The following is a 22,149-nucleotide window of genomic DNA, read 5'->3' as shown; positions in this document are numbered from 1 at the left end:
TACGACAATATTTTTCATCATTTGGATTCTGTACATCCGTTGTGCCGATTACATTGATAAATTACTCTTCTTGGCTTTTTACTCACAAAGCTTTTATTGCACTTACATAAACATAATGAGTTTAGTTGTTGTCAACTCTCCTTTGTCTGTCCGTCTCTACTCTGCTGCCCTGCATACGCACAGAGGGCTCAGTCCCACCCGCACTGAGAAAGAGCAGCGAAGCAGCAACATGGCAACCATAAATGAAAGCAAAATGTGGCAGAGACTGTCTTTAATTGAGTTATTTACCAAATTTATGTGCACTCTTTTAATTCCAGCTAAGTGTGTGAGAGTCTCTGTTGCGTTTTGCTGTAATTATGGTCGCGCTATTCTCCACTGCTCTCTATAGTCCCTTAGGCCCATATTCAGACCATCAGGTGGTGCAGAGTCCAGCCACAGTGTTGAGCGGAGGGGTGTGGGCGTGTTTGTGCTTTAGAACTTAACCGCTGTGAAACAATCAGAAAATAACATTTTATCGATCTGATTCACCAGCTTTCTCACTACCAGCGCTCCCTCTCTTCATTCACTCTCTAGCTCGCTCGACCACAGCTGTTCTCTCTCTCTCTCTCTCTCTCTCTCTCTCTCTCTCTCTCTCTCTCTCTCTCTCTCTCTTTTCTCTCGTCTATTTAAAAATGAGTCGTGAAGCCGACAGAAAAGTCTAACTTAACTTTTAATGTTATCAAACGGAGAGAAATGTCCTCCCCTCCACCTAGTAAAATTAATTAATTAATCAATTAAAATGTGCTATACGGGGATAGGTATCCTTATCGGGGTATGAAATGACCTATATCAGTATATGAGATTTTGGTTATATCGCCCAGCCCTACCCTCAGGCAAGAGGGCATTAATGGGCTACTCCAATATTACAAGTCAATAAACTATCAATAAACTGCAAGAGTCCCAGACGACATTGTGGATTTCCTCCAACTAAAGCGATATTTTATACCACAGTGTAGTAATAAAACTTAGTTACACAGCATAAATAAGATGTTTGGTAGACTAAATAGGATTACAAAACAAAAATAATCTCTGTAGTTTAAGAGGATGCACTTAGCTTGTGAAGTAGCTATTAAAAGAAAATTAGCATCTGATCAGTCAGTAACAGAGATATTTCCCTGTTCATGTTGTGTGTAAACAGACAGGAGGTACATACCTTTACTTCGGGATGGTAGAAATTCTCCTACAACATAAATAAAGGAATAGAAATCAGCAACAAAAGAAAACAAAACAAATATGCAAATTTAACTGGATCCATCCAGTATGCTACAGTATGGACATCCATTCACATACAGTACATTGACAGGTTTTGCAGTTTTAATAGCTTAGTGGCAGCTGTTATGAAGAAAAGTTTGATAGAATCAAACCAGCTTCTATGAGATTTCAGTATATTAGTGCAGCAGAATAATAAGACACAACACCTAAGTTTAGCTTTTGTTGAACACTGGTTGAGTACTGTTGTTGCCTCCATTAGTTGACTGTTACTGGGGATAAGGAACAAGATTGTGATTATCTATTAGATTATCTATCAAGAGTTAATCTGCATGATTATAGAAAAATAGCACTTATAAAGTACCTTTTGCTTTCTTAATCTTCACCTCCACTTCCTCCTCCTGCTCCTCCTCCTCCTCCAACCATCTTGAATCTTTGAGATGGTTCAATAGATTAAGTCATCTTGAAACTACCACCATAATAAATGTCTCTGGCCATGTTGTCACCTGTACGGTATGTCTTTCTACAGTCCCTCATACACACACTTTCTGTGAGCTTTTAACAAAACAAAAAAGTAGCTGTAAAGTAACTGAACTGTGTCTGTGAGGGTAGCAGCTTCTTCCAATGGCATCATTATCCATCACACGAATTTTCACAAAGATTTTTGCCTCGTAAAGTCATGTAAAGAAAACATGTTGTACATGTGCTGTTCAGTGTAGTGAACAACAGTTGTCAAAGCATTGGTGGGTCTTTATGAATGATCTCAATGGGTGTTTAAATGAGCATACACATATCCTACAGATAAACTTGTGGCAAATACATTTTTAGGTTTATATTTTTAATGTTGTCTGTACACTGTATGTAAGGAAAAGCACATGTAATGCAGCACAGCATGAACAAGATGTTCAAATAGCAGCAAGCAAGGCTTCATTTCATTTCTGCAGCTGAATGAATGATCATTGCACAGGAAATAGAATCACTACAAACCTTTTTTTCTCACTGCGTATAGATTTCCTAAAGAAGAGGAGAAGGAAATGAGTAAATGCACTGCAACGTCGTGATTTTATCAGATAAACTAAATCCCAGATGTTCTTTTTGTAGCTTTATGGAAGCTTTATGTGCACTGTGAATGAGTGTACCATCGTCTTCTTCAGGAGCAACCAGGTTGGCAGCAAATTTTAATATTGCACTGAACATGTTTGTTGTTTCCTCCAAGACGTAGTTCACCGCATGCACAGGGTCTGAGCCGATCTTGGTGAGGCCTCCTGGTTGAACATGAAGACAAACACACAAACACATCGGTTGATTTAGTTACTCGTTTAGTTAAAATTACAATCATACAGTTGATTCCCTGGTTATTCTTGACCAAACCAAACAAATCCCATTTCAGTCAGAGTTTCTTAACTCTCACTCAATGCTCTGTTATCAGCTTTACCTGCATTGAGGAAATGTCACAAACATAAACTCTAAAGCAAAGGGTTAAACTGGGGTGGGGCTACAGGAGTTGAACTCATAAAGCTGAATCTGGATTTAAGGAATTGATTAGTGTCATATTAAGAGCAGAGCTTACCCACCTCCCAGTTTAACCACAGCCAAAGGCCTTCAATATAACACATTGCTGTGCAAAAGCGTTTATAATTCACACTGACCCTCATTCATCAAGTTATTAGAGATGTGTTCCAATCTGCTTTTACTGTAAATATAACGCCATATTGTGTTTTTCTCATTACATTTAAGTTCTAAAAGGTGATTTTAACAGGTTTCTCAATGGGAAACACAGTTTGTGAGATGATTTCATTAAACAGACAGAAAGATTTGTAAGACTCTTCCACAGTTTCTGTGACAGTTTGATGAAGGAGGGCCAGTGTTCCCAGTGCAACCATTACTGAAACATTGTTTGTTTTGAATCAGGGCAGAAGATTCAGAAACTGTGTGAAAGCTGAATATTAAATTAGCATTTTCATGTAGCTATTAACTGCATCAGTCAAACATATTTCCACTTCTGATTTTCATCGTTTTCAAACATGTGAAGCCTAAACTAAGACACTCACAACACTGAATTCAACCGTATCTATCTTCTACAAAAAGCAAACAGCTAAACTATTCACTGGGAAATATAGTTTATATAAATATATATAAAATATATATTTTATAAAAAATATATTTAAAAAACATAAATATCAGAAAAATATATCAGTAAGATGCATTTAAAATAGGATTATCCTGTCTGTAAAATAAGATAAATCAAAATCTTCTGACATTTCTACCTTAATATTTTAAATCCATCTTACTGATATATTTTTCTGATATTTTTCTGTTTTTTGATGTTTGTGCTGAATGAAATCAAACTCATCTGAAGTTCAAATATTCAAAACCATCTTTTTCTTTGAAACCTAAATATTTGTGGTCTTTAAATATCTGAACATTTGTTTTCCTCACACGTAAATATGCAACATAAAAAATACAAGATAAACATGCTAAAGTAATGATACATAAATGTCTTTTCTACACAATAAAGTATTGACATCAGAGCATATTACTATACATCTGAACACTTATTGTCAATATCAACCATGAGTGCAGCCTGCATTCAACAACCATCCACAGGTGGCTGTGAAGCACGTTCTAACATTGATAACTAATATTAGCAGTCAATGTTAGGTAATTAATTAGTAGTTTTTATCTGCAGCTCCAGAAAAAGCTCCTGGTCTGAGGTTAGTAAGGTGCCTTGCCTCTATGCCCTGATTCCTTTAAAGCCTTCCTGACGGCAGAAGGCGGGTGACCTGGTTGGATGAGAGACAGTGGCAATAAGCAAAGAAGTCAAGCACCATGGTGAGGCAAAAAGAGGAAGAAGGGGTTAAAAGAAGAAGGAGAAGGAAAGGTGCTGTAAAGCGTTTCTGTGTTCACAATGTGATGGGATGATGACAATTAAGATATAACATACTACTGCTTGTAATTTGGTAAGAAAACATGGATTTTAATCAAAACTGTGGCTGAGAGGACAAAAGAGAAGTTGATATTTCTCTTAAAATCGATGCACACATGATGTGAATGTCTGCACTGCTATGTTTTGGCTTTGCTGCTGGGTTCTTCCAGCTTCTTTCAGTGAGAATCATTTGTAATAATTGTAATAATTAAGGAAATTAAGTTTTAATGAAGGAAGATGTTCTTGTTAGAGTTAGAGAATTAAGTAGAGCTGACCACAAGAAAAATTAATTAAGTTTTAGAAGCATTGTTACTTAAGTTCTTTTTAATTTTACGAGGAGAAATTGAACCAGTGCTTGCAACTTATTGACATATGAACATATGAACACAGTATATTAATAGATCTAATACCAACGCAGTTCAATGTGCTGAACAGAAACATAAAGATATAAAATCATATAGAAGTAAAAGAAAAAAAGAAAGATGTAAAAAACAATTTATAAGGTTTTACCTAGGACTTTACTGGTTATGTGTTTAACCAGTTACAATTAATGATGCTGTGATATTAAACAGTCATGAGATTACTGCTCTTCATCATAAAATAACAAACTAATTTGTTGGTTTGTACAAGTGCTGCATTAAAACTACATGTACCACCATGAACCAGACATGAGTTTCTGCTAAAATGTTTGACTGACTGTTGGTTTTTGTGATTTTCTGTTATTTATATACTGTGAGGATGTCTGATGTCTATGCTAAACAGGGTCATAGTTCCATAACTTTATGTTAACGTGTGAATGCATGAATGTATATAAATGCTCCCTGCAAGTCAAAAGCTTGAACTGTATTCCAGTAGAGCCCCAGAATAAAAATATAGACCTGTAAATGTGCAAAATATGTCTGCTTTAAAGAAACCAACAAGAAGCAAGTGTTTCTGCTTGCATGACACTTCTGTAGACAAAGTAGTCCTTAAATGTTCTGCTAGAATCCACTAGCAGCTATGCTAATTATGATGTAATTCATGACATTGCTGACCATATACACATGACATGATGTTACAGAAACACCTTCTCAGTTAACAGCTACCTTCTCACTCCTGTTCTTTAGATCTATACCCTCCATGCTGAAACACTGCAAGCCAAACTGACCCTTCTGGTGGTTCAGTGTTCAAACTAAAGGCAAAATAAAGACTAAATAAGCAACCTCTGTGGAAATCAATCTTGTGTGATCACTTAATAATCTATAAATGCAGTGCAAAATCCTTAGACATTACAATAACATCCTGCACACTTTGTAGTAGAAAACAATAAAATCTTTAAACAGCAATATATATATGATAATTATAATAATAATTATAATTAACACTGATATGTTACAGCATGTAAGTAGCCTGGTTGCTGAACTTGTGATGAGTGACACTTCAGAGTTAGTTTTGGGCTGATATTATGTGCCAACATTACCACAGAGCTGGCTGGAGTGCCACTAACTGGAGCTGAAAGCTGTTAAAAATTAATTCAAATTCTAACCCTCAAAACTGGCAGCCATTTATGAACCAGAGCCAGTCCACATTTGATTCTCTGGTGCCAAAACTCAGCCAAGTGAGCCAACGTTTAGCCACAGTGTGCCTGACTTGTCTGGCTGAGTAAAAGCTGGCTGTGTCAACATGTATTTATAAAACTCAACCTGGCAGTTTATTTCCCAATTTCAGTTGAGAAGAAACTAAAACTTCTTTCACAACACTGTAGCTCTTCTTCTTCAGCGTCTGTTTCCGTTGAACACACGCCTTTACGTGAAAGTCGAGAGGCGACAATGAGCAACAAACATCTCTCCTTACCTGAAAACGTCTTGTAGTCCATCAGATCAAACATGATGACAAAAACACAAGACCACGTAATGACGAGAGCCAGGACCAAGATCCAGGCCAGCGGTGAGCTGAACGTAGAGTAGAGGTCATCTATGAAAGTTTTCTTGGACGTCCGCGTAAGTGGCGACACGGCGTCTCCGTTCTTGGTGTCGATGACCATGGTGGTCGTGGTGGTCGATGACCGAGCTGAGGGGAGAAAAGCATTAAATATTAGTAGCAGTTGAAACTTTTATTGAAATGCTGCTGTTTGTGATGTTCTTGAGTCATACTGAGAGTTGTTTCTAATATTTTGTCCACCTCAGTTATATCAGTGAGGGTGAATTAAATCTTAGAAACATGTCTGATGCAACACAGTTCAACAGCACCACAATCCACAGCTTCAAAATTGACCATAAAATTTAATCAAACTGGCAACCTGGTGAACTTCTTATGTTTTGTTTTCTGTTTTTGGGGGGTTTTTTTCTTGAAATATGAAGTCTGATCATGAGAAAACGTTTGTGATGTTGAGTTGACAAAATACTGTAATTATTCTGTGATTCTGAGAGATTGTTTGGCGCCTTGTAATGTGAGGATCAAGGGAGAATTTGCAATCAGGGTATTCCTCTAATGATCTAATGATCACAAGTAAACAATCCATCTCCTCTCTACAGCTTTCTGTGAGGAAGTGAGAATACATTTACTGTTTCCTTTCCCTGTTTGGAAATGATTACATGGCCTTGTTATACACTCACAGACCTAAATATAAACCTCCCTCCTCACTCTATGTTCTCTGCATACAGCAGCAACTCAGTTTACTACAGATTACCAACAATAGGCTTGATCTCACAGCATGATCGCGAGTATAATAATTAAATAGCAGTGGGTAGAATAATGTTACACACTGCTTGGGATAAAAGCAGAAAAACAGACTCAGAAGTGAAAACTAGAACAGCATGAAACAGCAATTACCAAATGAACACAGCAGGCCAAGAGAGAGAAGGAAGAAAGGTCAAACAGGGGAACTATAAATGACTACCGAAGCAAAATAAAATAATAAAACTGTCAAAGAGTCTGAATACGCCTTGAATGGACCTGAGCAAAAGTCACCTCATAAAAATATTTTCCATACAAGGAGGCTGCTGCATCACTGCTGATGTGTTGAGTTAGAAAAACATAATGATATTTAAGGATCCCTTTAATATCTGCCATTCATGACCATGATGATCTGTTATGATGGAAAGGTAGTTTAGAGAACAGAGACAGGTCTGTTACTGAGTCTACATTTGGTTGAATTCTGCAAAAAACAGTTTATTTTTCTGGCCACTGAGTGTCTCTTTAGTTACAGTAGAGATGAATATCTTGTTAAAGTACTTCCTGTAGTATGTTTCAGTTCTATTAGAGAGAGTCTGATGTGGTGGGAAAGTCTACAGTGACTGTGGGGTGCATTAAAGATAACAAAGAAAGCTGCCGTTGTCCTGGTTTTCAGTCATATTTACACTTTATTTAACATTACAGAAAACATCTTGGCATTAAAACTGCATCTAAAGATTTTAAACCACCAGGAGACAGAAAAACATCCAAACAAGCTGACAGATACACAGCCACCACATATCACCAGCATAAAGTTGTCATGCTAACATGTTAGCAACAGCTACCTACATCCAAACATCCGACAAACACTATAATTCATTTGCAGTCATGTTTCTGGCCACCTGATAGATGGAAGTTGAAAATTCACTCTGTTTATCTCTGGTTTAATCTCAATTTAGTGTCTGTCATTAAAAAGCTCAACTCTTGGATGTTATTGTTCATGTTTTCTGTATTATGTACAACACACTCACATTACACAGGGTGGTTTTGGGAAGAGCTGCAACGACAGAAAATTAATTTTGCCAATTAATTAATTGACAAAAATGACAAACATTTGTTGGTTCAATGCTCTAAATTTGAGAATTTGCTCTTCTTTGTCATACATTACTATAAATTTTATATTTGGGGGTTTTTGGCAGTTGGTTGGACAAAATAAGACTGAGGACGTCACCTTAGACTCCAGGATGTTGTGATGGGCGTTTTTCACCATTTTCTGATGTTTTATTGACCAAAGATGAATAATTCCAGCTTGTCCTTTGTGAGACTCGCTGCTTTTATCTGTTTTATATCATTGTAAACTGAATATCTTTTTGTTTTGGACTGTCGATCAGACAAAACGAGACACTTGAGGACCTTCTCCTTGAACTTTTAGATATTATAACAGGCATTTTGCACTGTTTTTTAAACATTTTATAGATTAATCATGAAAATAATCTGCAGATTAATCAATAATAAAAACAATTAGCTGCAGTCTTGTTTCAGGCAAAGTTAAAATCAGAATTATTATTAACCGAATGCAGATAAAATTTTCTTCAATAGGCCTGTTTGTTAATAGGCTATAGTGCTAGCTCTGTGGTAACAACTAGCTAACTGTTTTCCCTTTTATAGCAACTAATTAGCATTGCCTTTTTATTAAAAATGTAATTAATTTAGCAGTGTTACTAGACTGTATATAATCACCTTTTCCAGTATGTGTACATTTTAAGCACTCATTCATATTTCAAGTTACATTTCATGCCAGTAAGGCCTTTCAAAGTGAATGTCAACGGTCCAGTACCATCCAAGGAACAGAAGGTCATAACATAAATCAACAGTTTAATTACTGACAATATTCCCAACATGCTTTTAATTGAAGGTTACATAGTTTTGCCACTTTCATAATCTGGAACCAGTGCAATCTGCTTTGTGTTTTCAGTTGCCTTAAACCGAGTTTGCTACAATATTCTGTAATAAGGAACAACAAATATTGTCAAATAACTCTTGTTTCCAACATTTGTGCATATGTTGTATTAAGACATGTAAAAATACTCTGCTTGGGACAATAATGTGTGTGTATAATTACTATATTAAAATCCGTAAAATGGCATTTTCTCCTTCTCCCTCATTACAAAATCCAGAGTTTATGAATATGTAAATATATTTCATTTCAAAAGTTTAACTGCTGGACACAAGATGTCTCCTACTTCACTGTAAAGTCCATTCTCAGCACTGGAGGCTTCAAGTTTCCACATCACACTTGTGTTAGTTGAATATTGGACCATGATTGGCTCCAAACTATTTGTGATGTCACAAATCATGCTGGTAGTCCCGTCCATAAAAAATTTGATTTTCAGTGACCTCAGAGAAACTTTCCTCCTTGGATGTGAAAACAAACTCTGCACATACATCATTCTGCACAGTGAAGATTAAACATTCAACTGAAGGAACAAGAAGAAAAACATATTTGAGTGGAGAGAGACTTTAATAATAATAATAATAATAATAATGCAGGATAATGGGTTAGTTTGTTCCTGTAAAGTCAGTTATAGTGTAGTTGCTAATGTCACTGTGTGTGTGTGTGTGTGTGTATGTGTGTGTGTGTGTGTGTGTGTGTGTGTGTGTGTGTGTGTGTGTGTGTGTGTGTATTAGAGGAGCTCACACCACCTGTTGACTCTCTTCATCTCGCTGTTGGCAGCTGCTGTCGGTTACTCTGTTACTGCTGACTCAAACAGCTTAGCAGCGCTCTAAACACACACAGACACCTCCGACTGACTTCATCACTTTGATTCCAACAGGTCCGTTCAAAATATAACTCACCTCATATAACATATTGAGGAACGACTGTGATTGTGAGAACTGGATGGCTGCTATGTTTATGGTTTAAGCAAATGTGACAAAATGTTCTCAAAAATGTTAAAATTAAAGAGTATCAAACACCAAGCACATATGCAGTTTTCCTGCTGAGCTTTAACTAAAGTAAGAGCAACATATTTACTATTTTAAAAAGAAAAACAAACATCCAAATCAAACTGTGGCTGTCACCCCAAATGCTCACATATGGATATTTTTTAAGCTCACACACCTGATAAATTTAAATGTTAATTATCTGTCAGAATTTCACCCACATGCTCAAACAAGTTTGTATGTGAATGAATGAATGTTGAATGAAGTAAATAAGAGAGAGCTAGTGTGCAAGTTTGTGAAGCAACTATTGCTATACACAAACTACACATAGAAACTTCTCAGTTACATTTACACTTTTTTCTATTAGTCGTTTTGTCTATTTTATGAAAAATGCTCGTTATAATTATTTTAAGTCCAAGGTGACGTCTTCAAATGTCGTTTTTTGTCTGATCAACAGTCTAAAATCCAAAGATATTCAGTATAAAATCCTCACATTTGAGAATATGCAACCAGAATATTTTATGCATTTTTCCTTAAAAAATGATTTTTATTGATCATCAGAATAGTTTCTGATCAATTTTCTATCAATGATTAATCCTGTACCTGTACTCATTAACAACTAGGCTTCAAATGAAACTTTGAATGAGATTTTTACAGCTAAACAAACACTAATCTACGGCTCAAACTGACTCAGTCAATGTTATTCACTGAGGTCTTTCAGAGGTTGTGATCTTTTAGACCTTTTACAGCAACACACAGATCCATTAAATCCATAAAATAGATCCATAAAACTGCACTGGGAGGTGTGGTTTTACTGTGAATAAGGTCACAGTAAAACCACACCTACAAATAGCAGTTTGACTGTCAGCAACTGAGAAGAAGAAGAAGGATTAAAGCTTACTCAGGACATTTTATTATGTTATTTATTCTGTTGCTGAGTAAAGAGAATTTTGCTTCCTCTTCTGGTCTTTTCTGGGTAGATTTGAGCACATAGTCCAGTTTCACTTCTCTAACCTGTGGTAACACTGCTGCTGCTTCTTTATAAACTGGCTTAATTCAAGTTTCTAACATTTAGGGAAAGAACAGCATCAACCAGCAGACAAAAATACATTTTTTTACCCTTATATCAATGTCTGCTGACAGTCGGTCTGTACATTCAACTACTGATCAGATTCCCATAAAATTGTGTAAGATTTCAGGGACTCTGTTCACTTGGCATCTAGGGTCACTGTCAGGTCAAGTTTTAGTTGCATCAATATCTTATTAACAAACTAATTTCTGGATTCTTCAATAATTTATGTAGTTTTCATTAATAGCTATAGACAACAGGAGGAACAAGCTATAACATTCACACTGGCAACTTTCAAATTTAATCAGGACTAAAGTTAATTAGCTACCTAAAACAATACAGGTTGCTCATGATATGTGTTTCCTAAATAAGGGAAGAAGCCAGATTAATGTTAATATAATCATCTTGTTATATATTTTGTTGTGGGTTTTATATTCCTGCTTTCGTCATGTTGGGCAGAACTGAGACCATGTTTTTGGTTTTCTGCTGACCCTTTGACCTTTTCCCAAGTGTCACCATCAAGCAAATAATTTCCACTTATACACGCACAATATCAAAATAAAAATAAAAAAAACACTTACTGAGCATATTCATGCCCTCAAAAAGGATGAACCATTTTTACTTTGGTCACTCTGTGAGCTTCTCCTCCAGCAAAACCCTCAGATTTGACGTCACCATGATGACACACATGATATTATAACAGATCATTAAAACATTAATAACTTCACTTTGATGCCTCTGTTGACTCTCTAAACCCAACTCTAAAAGGTTTGATCATCCATCTGTGCACGATTCTTCCTTTAATGGCTGATCTGTCTCCACATTGACATTTCTGTTGTTACTCTCTTTCTGTATCCATGACAGCTAATCTGAGAGCATTAGGAGTCATTAGGAGCTTTAGTGTTTGTCTGTTCAGAATATAAGTAACTGTGCCATAACATTACATTTCCTTAATGAGTGCACCGAGCTGAACAAAGCACGGCAGAGACCTTTACGATGCAGCTGGTCGAGCATGGTGGAGCTCTTAATCAGGTTGTGATTTATGTTTCCATTTCTCCAGCTAACAGGAGTTCAGTGCATCTACTGTAATGTGAGTCTGTCCATTTTAATTGGTTACCAGTTAGAAGTCTTAGGAAAAGGATTACAGATCGTGCATACATATTCTTTATAATATAATGCATAAACTGTTACTCTCTGTGTCCATGTATTTGTCTTGAGTTTAATCAATGATATTGAACTGACAATATTATAGTCATAACTTTGATCCACTCTGCCTCACAGACGTCATTTTATTCCCCACTTTGAACCTTTTCCATGGCGAAAGCTTTGTAAACACTCTGATCTGGCTTTTTACTGAAGTGATTACTTTAAAACACACTTGCTGCCAAGTGATTCCATAGCCTCTATATTATAGTAGCTGTTAACATATTGGCTTTTTCAACTGGAAACACAAGAAGCACTGTAATGTCATTGCATGTTTTTGTTTTTTAGTGAAATGTCTCAACAACTTTTGGATGGATTGCTGTGAAATTTGGTAGATATCCACCATATCCAGAAGATTAATCCTAATGATTTTGGTTATTCGCTGACTTTTCATCTAGGTCCACCAGCAGGTCAAAGTCTTTATGTATCCTGTGAAATATCACACGTCTACTTGATGAATTGGCACAAAACCTCATACAGATATTCACGTTTATCAGATGATGTATCTTAATGACTTTGGAGATCCAAAGACTTTTGACTTTAGCGCCACCATAAGGTTGACATTTGTGGTGTTTTGTGTTTCCTTCAGCATGACTTGTAATAACTTTTTTGATTCCTTAACTTTTCATATAACCACCATCCCCATCAGGTCAGGATTTCAATTTGTCCAATACTTTGTTTGACATTCCATTACTTTGTGTTTAGTGCTAATTAGCAAATGTTAAACTAAGATGAACATTACACCTGCTTTACATCAGCATGTTAGCAATGTCATTGTGAGCATGTTAGCATGCTGTCATTTTTTAGAAGAATTGCTCGATTTTGTCTTGTATAGGAGCCAAAGGCAAACAAAAACTGTTTAAGTCTTGTTATCCTGAGACCTCAACTTAATTAACTTTTTAACCTCAGGTCTGTGTAGTGATGACTGTGATTGTTTCTGATGCTTCTTGGGCTTTTTTTGTCTATATGTGTAATATGTCTTTTTGTTGTACCTGACTATGCTTGTTTTCTTTGTCTCTCTCTCTCTCAAGTCTCTCTTTCAGATTACCTCATTAAACAAAGGTTATATCTCATTATCTTGTGATCTGAAATATGTTCTCTTTTCTTAACTGACTGAACTTAATATCATATAGATACCAAATGGAAGCTGACTATTCTGAGATAACTATTTCATAGCAATACTATCTCTAACAGGATAATGGGCTTCCACACTTTCTGTCCAAGTCAGACCTCATGGCCTTGGGACAAGCAGGACGAGTAACGAGTAAAAGAGCAAAAATACCAGAAGATGAAGTAAATCCTGAACTTCCGTTTGTTATCTTGAAGTAATGAGATAAAAAGACCTAGTAATGAGATATCATTAGGATATCCTGATGTAACAAGATAATTATATTGCCACTGGGGATAATATTCGTTTAAGAAATTAATGTGAACACCACAAGAAACAGTAGTTTGACCAAATAATCTTAAAACAAAGTGAAGGTTCTAGCCTTTATATGGGGCTTTCAACCAGAAGTCATTGTCTTCATCAGTGGATACAATTTGCTCAGTTGTTGTGAAGTTGTAAGTTTTCATCCATCTGCTGATGAAGACTATGAGATGCTGTTGAAAGCTCTGGAAAAAGCTAAACTAAAATAAAAGTGGACCTTTTGATAAGATTAATTTTACATACACAGTTTTTAATATTGAGAAAATTCAGTAGTTATATTGAGATCACAAGAAAACAGTCTTGATTTAGGATACCAAGATTATAATTATCTCGTTAGCTTAATTAAAGGGCCTGCACAGTCATTCTGGTTGATTAGCTGTCTTGTCATTCTTTCTTATTAAGGAAAATTATAATGTTTTTCCACCAATCACATGTCAAAATGTCTTGTGTGAAAAAAGCCTGTTAGAAAGGTGCAAGTTGTCCCGCCTTAACAAGACAAACTAGAGGGTCATGGAGCTGTCAATCAAGTGCAGTCTGTACACGCCCACACAGCTCTGAGAGGACATTTAATGAGTCATAATAAGTGGAAACACCTGTGTGGGTGTTTCCTACTGTAGGTGTGTAATTAAGTTGTGATCATTGTGTGATTTTAAGAAAACAAGTCAAAAAATGCTCATGGTAGTTGTTGTCTGCCTCTGGACTGTCTTGTTGTCTCATTTCATTATCCACAAACAAAAAACACACACAAAAAAGTTTACAAAAAAAAGATTGCATGCAACAGGAGGCGCAGTGTTGATGCTGACTGATCCTATGCAGCACTGTCTCTGGTCTCAGCGCTGCATTACAAATAGCCGATACATGATAGCGGCATATTTTTAGATACTTCCAATCATGAAATTCCCCCACACACCAAACAGCACATCACAGAGTTTGTGTGCAAAACAAACCACAACATGCCTTGCAAGTACCTCGTCGCTACTATAAAAACACAACATGGTGAAAAACGAATTAGTAATAATTAATATGATGATAGTTTACCTTCTACTGTTTCCGTCATTGTTTCAAATTATAAATCCCAGCAGTTAATCCTTTGTGCAGATTAAGTTGCCATAAAAATGTGTATTTCCAGTAGATCCTCAACTCCTCTGTGTGATTCAATCCCAGTGTTTAATTCCAATCCAGCATGTGAATCACTTGAGCTGCAGATATGTGGAAAACTCAAACCCTTCAGCCACCACTGGTAACACTACACCTCTTTGTTCATTCTCTAAACTTAAATCTGCACTTTTACTTTCTTGTTCCAGAAGTCAAAAACTCTTTTGAGATTGAGAGATGGTCCAGAAAACTGACTTCTGTCCCAGTGGATGAGGTTGGGGAGACAGACAGAGACCAGATTATGGTGGTCAGTGTCTTTGCCCTTTGCCTGGTTGAGGCTGAAGTCTCAGATAGAGCAGCCTGCCCCCCCCCCTTGACTGGCTCTGACAGAATTAGATCGACTGACGGACGATGGAAAGGAAGCGAGGGAAGAGAGATTGGGAGAGAGGTAACTTTATCCCACCAGCCGCTGTTAAGCTTCTAGTCACATGACTACAGAGCGGACAGTGGTTTCACACTGCTTAAAAATCAATTAGGTCTAAATCAAAATCCGTCAATCAATCTTATTCGTTTTTGATTCTTATAAAGTAATAAAAGTCTGAATCCAATTAGATACAGTTACATTCACGTCATGTTTCTGAGCCTCAGGCCCTGAGTTATTCTTAGAGCGGCTCGCTGCTGCTGGTATTCTGCTTCGCCTTTTTAGGCCAGAGGCGTGACCTTAACACCCCATCCCCCCAGTCCCCCCTCCCCATGTTAACTAATCCCCCTCCTCCAGACCTCCACTGTTCAGTGCAGAGCTGTCATCAGGTGAAGACAGAGAGGGAAGATCAGAATGGCTGAAGAGTCCAAGTTAAATCAAATTTGTCACTGCTGTTGTCATGGCACTACAAGCATCCAACACAACTCTGGGTTTGTTCGTTTACAGGCGTCAAGCCAGAAGAAGCAAACACAGAGTGAAGGTCTCAGTATGCTCACAGAGGAAGTGTCTTACCATCACGTCTAGAGGCAAAAGGGTATATATTACACCGTTTAAAGTACCACAGACGGCCACTAGATGCTCCAACTGACTCCCGTTCAAAAAGCCTCAACTTCTCTCTAGAAAAACGAGTCATTATGGTCTCAATCTTTAAATCCAGGCCCTCTAATAAGTGTGTGAGTGGTAATTTTGGAAATTATTGCTCCGTCAAAAAGATTTGAAGACTTATAGTAGCTCTGATGTTTGCTGTGTGGACGTTGATTGACAGCGGTGGCTCACCTGCTGCTCTCCCCGGCTCCAGGACTCACACTGAGTCAGACTATTGTTGCAATATTTCAATACATTTAATGTGACTTGATTAAGATACCTGCTCTGTTAGCACAATCTAGCTAAAGTAGTTAACGTTAGCCCAAGTGTGCAGCGCTCAGTGTTCCCAGTAAGCTAGCATTAGCTTCAGTCTGAGGCCGCAGGGCATGTTTCCAGAGCGTGAAAGAATAAACCACAACTCTGGGCTTCAAACTGGCTTAAATGCAAACCAATGGGTGACGTCACACCTCACTATGTCTATCTTTATATACAGTCTATGGTTTATACCTGTTTCAAATGGCCACACTCCAAGACGGGGGCAAAGAAGCTTCATAGCCTCCTCCTGGCTTCATCCCACTGCCTCCAATATTTCCCCAAGAATTCCTCGTCTTAAACTTGTCTTTGTAATCTCGACAGAATGAATCATATAATGTGACGACAGTACATACTTTTTCAGTCTTTCCTCAGAAACATTTATTGTGTTGCACCACACCTGGACAGTGCTGTGTAAAGTGTTAAGTGTGTGTGTCTGTTTCAAAAAGTCACAAAAGTCACATCAGCCCCCAGTTTCACTATCGACAAGGAAGTTTCAGATGCTGTAAGACAAACCCCAAAGCTCTCACTGTGAAGCACACTGAGGCCTTTATTCTAGTACCAATGTTCAGACATCCCACATTATTGCTTTGCTGATTGTGGTCTAGCTGAGACAGGCGTCCTTATCTATCATTAAAGTGACATTATCAAAAACCTTTGCTGATAAATCTGGCACACATCTGACCAGGCTGATATTATTCTCAAGCATATATTCAGTGTGAAACCAATTCCATGACATTGTTTCCAATTACAGGTTGTTCCGCAACAATTTCAGAAACAAAATGTGCTAAAAGTGACTTTGCTTGTTAGAATATGCCAATTTTTTGTTTGTAATATCCAGCTGGTTTAACACACAGAAAGCACACGTACAAGGGTTTCACTTTCTTGACTTTTTCCTGTGTTTCAGACCTAATACTGTCGACTTTAAATCAGGTTTATTATTTCAGTAAGAGACAAAGAAAACATTCTCTGAAAAATAATGATATTTTAATATTTTTACAGCAGTTAAAGAGGCCCCCAATTCTTTAACCTTCTTTATCTGCCTGGTTTATCAGCTCTGTCAGCTTTTCTTTGCTGCATACGTTGATGTTGTCTTGCCCAAAGCTTAATCTTTACCCATGTCACTCAAGTTTTCTTTATTTATTTGACTCCATTCACCATCCCTTAAACTCTGACCAGTTACAGTTACATACAATTATCCTGCCAAGCTTTAAATTTAAAACATTTGTACATACACATTAAAATATAGGTAGCTTAGACCATGACCTAATTTTTGATAATGGTCGTTCACATTTGTATTAAACAGTTCTCACATGGAAGCACAGATATGATTTATTCATTTTTATTTATTCTTTGTGAATGAAAAAGTGCGCTCTTTACATTTTCATCAGCATAAAGAAGTAACATTCATTATTTTACAGATTTGTTTTAGCTTCATTTAAAACACCTATTTTAAAGTTGGATGGCACACTGCAATACTACACACAGACTACATAAAGATTCACATTCCACTAAAAAGCACATTTACTATGATGAGAGGTAACCCTGCCTATACATTCTCATTAAGCGGGCTCATGTTTTAAGATTGTAATTCTTCTATAATTTCCTTCTTTGTTGTGCTGCAGATACATATAATATAACATATAATAGTCATCAAAAGCTTCAGCCAAAAAGCGAAAATGCATCAGCCTTCACCATAGTACAGTGATATACAATGCAGCAATATAGCATCTTTCTGTTATTAATTTCTGTGCAGATGATTGGACATCTATGACATAGCACAGCTATTTTTTCTCTTCAAGAGACATTTATTACTGTCAGTTGTTACTCGATTCCTGCTAATTTTGTCATGCAGGTTATTAATTGACCTCACAGATGTCCTAAATTTTCTTCCGGTCAAGATAAACGATCAGAGTGATCACCAGTGTCATCAATACTACACCAGCAGTTACACCACCAAACATCCATTTGGTACTGACGTCCAAAGCTACAATGAAGAAATAAAAGCAATGAGTCATCTGGTATCATTCAAAGCTCCATCAATACTAAAATTATTTTGTTTCCATTAGAAAAATACAAATGTGATTATATTAATAAAGAGAGGACTTTTTTAACAACCTGGGTATACTTTTGTAGGTTGAACATCTTATTTCAGAAAAAGTGAGGTGAACATAATCAAAAAGGTCTATCTAATCCCCCAATGAACAAGTTTTTCATTTGTTCTATATTCCTTTATCTGTAAATATTTATTGTGTTTGGAAGGATGGCCAGGACTACAAAAATAAGACCCAGGATGTAAAAAACAAACAACTATTACAAAATTAGTGCATTTAAACTTACAATTCCAAATAGGGATTCTGTCCAAGAAGTTCCACCGAGAGACCTGAGAATAAAAGACACAAACAAACAAGGAAAAAATATGTAAATAACAACAGCCGAAAACTACAGTTCGCCTCCAAAGGTGTATTCTTATAATGTTGTTCTTAAAACAAGCAATAATTCTATCCATTTGTAAATCTTATAATCTCTCCTTATCCATACTGATTACCAGTCGAAAGTGCTTTTGCAAAGACCTCCAGTTTACAATATGAACGCAGTTAACAGCAGTCAGTCACTACACAGACTCAAGCAACTTGTAACTGAATCGAAAGGCAGCAAACATTTTCAGTTTCAGTTCAGTTTCAGTCTCAATATGATCAGTATTTGTTTCTGTACAGTTATATTCAAAAAGACTCCTTATTAATTTGTCCTCCATCTTTAATCGCAGGGCAAGAAGTAGCCATCAGCCATCGGATGTGCTCACATAAAGGGCAGTGCAACAAATGATAGAATTATAGAATTAGAAAGCATTAGCATGACTATGTAGTAATCAAACTGCATCAATCATGAGGTGGTACACAGTAATTATCCCCAATCCATTTTTAGTAAAATGACAATATCAGGGCACATCAGGTCAGTTAATGTGATCAGTACCTGGGAATTGGGACCTTTCAGAAACTTATGGATGTCAAACCATGCGATGTCATTGCGGGTACAGTCCCTCAGGAGCTTTCCCTCATGGAACAGAAAGTCCACAGTGAGATAGACGTTCGGGTGGCTCACTTGTCTCTTGCTTTCAGCTACAACGTGTTTGTTATTGAAAGTGTGATGCATCACCACCAGAATTGCTGGTTTATCAGCTGTAAACACAGAGATGACACAACCAAAACAGGATTAAACTTTAAGAGCAGAGATGGTTACTCCATCTATATTTTTGATTCAAATATTTCTTTACAATATACTTTTAATGGGAACGAAATTGCCAGCTGTATCCTTTAAATCATTGCAACACAATGTCTTGAGTTAATCAAACCGAGCGCCACACCTTATAGGTGTAATATAAAAGGCTTTTATGCCATGAGGGCACCGTAGGTCCTGAAATGTTGTCTATATGCTGTGCATGGCCAGAAAAGTTATGTTCACAATGATCTGCAGTTGTTCGGATCCATTCATATAACAATAGAAGACTAATCAAATACTGGTACATTGTAATTAAACATATTTCCTTGCAATTGTATTTCCCACAATCGTTTTAGTGACTATGATCACTTTAACATCATGTTGGGGACAGTTAAAAGCTCATCTAAAAAAGTCACGGTCACAAAGTGATGAGCTTGTTTGTAGTTCACACACTACCGTTGAAAAATTACATTTTATAAAATCAACAGCAACATCTTTGTCTCCCTCATTCTGGATAATCCACAGTCCTCGCTGTGAACACTCTTCATAGGGAATATTTCTTCAATAGAAGTTAGTTTGTAGAACATGGGCACTGAGCCCTGCTTTTACAGGCAGCGTTATCTCTTATTGTTGGGCTCAGCCACAGCAGCATTTTAACAGCGTACCATAATTTAAGATTGAAATAAATTCACTTAAAAGGACTGCCAATTTCAGGCCTTGGGGGGGTCAGAGCCTGTACAAAAAACAAACATTATGTGAAGTTTTTCATGGAGCAAAATAATTTACTTTCACACTGATTGGTCAAGTTTCTGTGTATAGCTGTGATCAATAAGTGGGAAATTGGCCAACCAAAGGCATTCTTACCAGGCATGCTGTCCAGGGCCTCGCCAATGTTCGTTCCAACTCGCGAAACAGCAGGACAGATGACCAGAACATAGTCACATACTGCAGAAGAATCCACCGGAATATGGCCAATGCCTTTAAGCTTGTTAACCAAGCTTAAATGAGCCCCGTTAGTTTTTCCTGCTTCATGGACATAGAACTTTTTCCACAACACTAGAGAGACAGAGGAATGTTTGAGCGATTATTCAACTGTTACATAAACTGAAAAAGATCAAGATCAAAAAAGATCTTGAGCATGATTCAGCATAAACTGGAAAAGGTATTTTACACATCACCAAATTTTACTACTTTAATAAATTCAACTTGCAACTTAAAACCTATATGTATAAAATGTTCATACGCTTATAACATCTTTAAAATGACTCTGATGGCATACGTTTGTGTTTGTACTTGTGTGAGTAGAGGTGGTTAATACATGAATGAACAATTCTTCTAATCAAAACTAAAGCTGTCAGTGAATCAACGGCTTTTTGCTTCACAGTTCCCATCAGCACTTTCGTCAGCTCAGCAGACAGTACAGACTTTCTGATTAAAAGCCACAAAATCTATTATGAAACTATCATGAAGAGCAGAAAAGTCATTTGCTGAACCTTTTAACTAATGTTGCTTTGACACCTAACTTGAATCCATCTGCTGATCAACTGTCAAGGAAGTGATCTACATAAAACAGTTTTTATAACTACGCAAGATTATCTGGTAAGCACTTTGAGTTCAAGGATGTATTTCCGGATACAACAGGAAGAAGTAAGAGACCACACAGTAACTAAAACTGCCTGCTGCTGCAGAAAATGACACTGATGAGACCAAAATAGTGAAGTTACAGGATGTAAAACCAAAATAGTGTGCTGAAAGATGCTAAAAATCTCTGTAAAGCTGATGGGAACTGCAGAGTCAGTTGATAACTCTCTGCAGGTTCGTCACTATCAAGCAGCAAACCCCTTTCACATGCAAGTAGTCAGTTGATCAATTAATAATATAAAAACATTCATTAGAGCAGTTTTAATTTGAAATTATAAATGTAGCCTATTATCTACAATTTCAAAATATTGCAGTCAGAGCCAGAAAGCGTAATATACAGTAACAGTCAAAAGTATGGACGCACTTCCCCATTCACTTGAATGAGAAACTGTGTCCTAACAAATGTATGTCAATTTATAAAAACAGTAAACACTTTTCCTCACCAGCCTCCCCCTCATGTGGCATGTCTCTGAAGAAGGAAACAGAGAGGAACATTTAGACGAAGTCATTTAACAAAATGAAATAAAGCCAAGCAAGGCAAGCAGGTTTATGTGTGTCACAAACAGCTGTGTCATAGCTGCTCTGCTGAAGCTTGTGCCCATAAAACACACAGTTAGAAATACCTTAGAAGTCTATAACCTTCATTCCGAAGCATGGTAGAGAGATTCAGTAGTTCACAGCCACACAGGAATTTTTTTAGATGCTTACTTACATAGATTGATAATTTGTCGGTGATGTGCTTCGCATATCTTCCCACACCAGTCAGGGTTGGTTTTTTAGCTTTCACTTTTGATTTCTTTGTCAGACTACGTGCTCTTAAGCCACCACAGAGGAAGTGCAGAGAGGAAACTTGTCAGAGACAAAGAGATAAGATATAAACACAGCAGCAGCAGTTTGTATTTACTGCAGAGAAAATTTGTCCAGTGCTGCAGGTGCAATAAACCTGCATGGACAGTTACTAAGTTTTGTTTTTTAGATAACAAAAGTATGTAAAAGTCTGTTGCATTTCAAAAGAAAAAACGTTGTGGGACAAAGCCACAGACAACAATAGCACACTTCCTTTATGCAGTTGCAGCTTGTCCTCATTTCAAGGTTCAAGGGTTATAGCTGATAGATACTAACTACAATATGTTGACAAGGCAATAGAGTATTTATATGTATTGGATTTAAATTACCTACCAGTCCAAATGTACCAAATATATTTTTAGGTATTTATTGTGGATAATTATTGTATTTCTGTGACATTTATAGACAGGAAATGGCTTTGCATGTCTTGTATTATGTGTCCCTGTGTTGCATCTTTAATTAGTACCTGACAATGTAGTAAAATAGACTGTATGATATTT

General features: G+C 36.9%; 2 protein-coding genes across 12 annotated transcripts in view; both read right to left on the bottom strand.

Moving 5' to 3' along the window:
• LOC137169234 (sarcoplasmic reticulum histidine-rich calcium-binding protein-like) overlaps positions 1–15,164 on the bottom strand; it is a 47,396-nt gene extending 32,232 nt beyond the window's left edge. For 3 of the 10 annotated variants that reach the window (XR_010924418.1, XR_010924419.1, XM_067572289.1), the window contains exons 1-7: positions 14,509–15,164; positions 6,008–6,223; positions 3,981–4,031; positions 2,388–2,513; positions 2,236–2,262; positions 1,613–1,681; positions 1,193–1,219 (exon numbers count right to left, since the gene is read on the bottom strand). Coding sequence is in view for 7 of the 10 variants with exons in the window: in XM_067572289.1 (XP_067428390.1) it covers positions 1,193–1,219; positions 1,613–1,681; positions 2,236–2,262; positions 2,388–2,513; positions 3,981–4,031; positions 6,008–6,223; positions 14,509–14,527 (535 nt within the window). In the remaining 3 variants the exon portion in view is untranslated. Of the gene's footprint in view, positions 1–1,192; positions 1,220–1,612; positions 1,682–2,231; positions 2,263–2,387; positions 2,514–3,980; positions 4,032–6,007; positions 6,224–14,508 lie in introns of those variants that run through there. The other 7 variants (XM_067572296.1, XM_067572293.1, XM_067572291.1 and 4 more) reach the window with 7 other exon arrangements.
• Positions 15,165–17,269: 2,105 nt separating this feature from the next.
• On the bottom strand, positions 17,270–21,669 carry LOC137169430 (uncharacterized). 2 transcript variants are annotated; one of them, XM_067572619.1, is made up of 6 exons: positions 21,516–21,669; positions 21,247–21,272; positions 20,027–20,218; positions 18,917–19,122; positions 18,284–18,326; positions 17,270–17,930 (listed from the first exon to the last, which is right to left on the bottom strand). In XM_067572619.1, exons 1-6 carry the CDS (start codon positions 21,548–21,550, stop codon positions 17,824–17,826), a joined length of 609 nt encoding a protein of 202 aa, XP_067428720.1. In that variant the 5' UTR covers positions 21,551–21,669; the 3' UTR covers positions 17,270–17,823. The 2 variants fall into 2 exon arrangements, with proteins under 2 accessions (XP_067428720.1, XP_067428721.1); XM_067572620.1 differs by having other exon boundaries at positions 21,427–21,559.
• Positions 21,670–22,149: the final 480 nt, after the last annotated feature.

The sequence above is a fragment of the Thunnus thynnus genome, chromosome 18, assembly GCF_963924715.1.
Source record: "Thunnus thynnus chromosome 18, fThuThy2.1, whole genome shotgun sequence".
Taxonomy (NCBI): Eukaryota; Metazoa; Chordata; class Actinopteri; order Scombriformes; family Scombridae; genus Thunnus; species Thunnus thynnus.
Note: the sequence above shows the minus strand (reverse complement) of the source record. Positions and strands in the feature narration are given on the sequence as shown.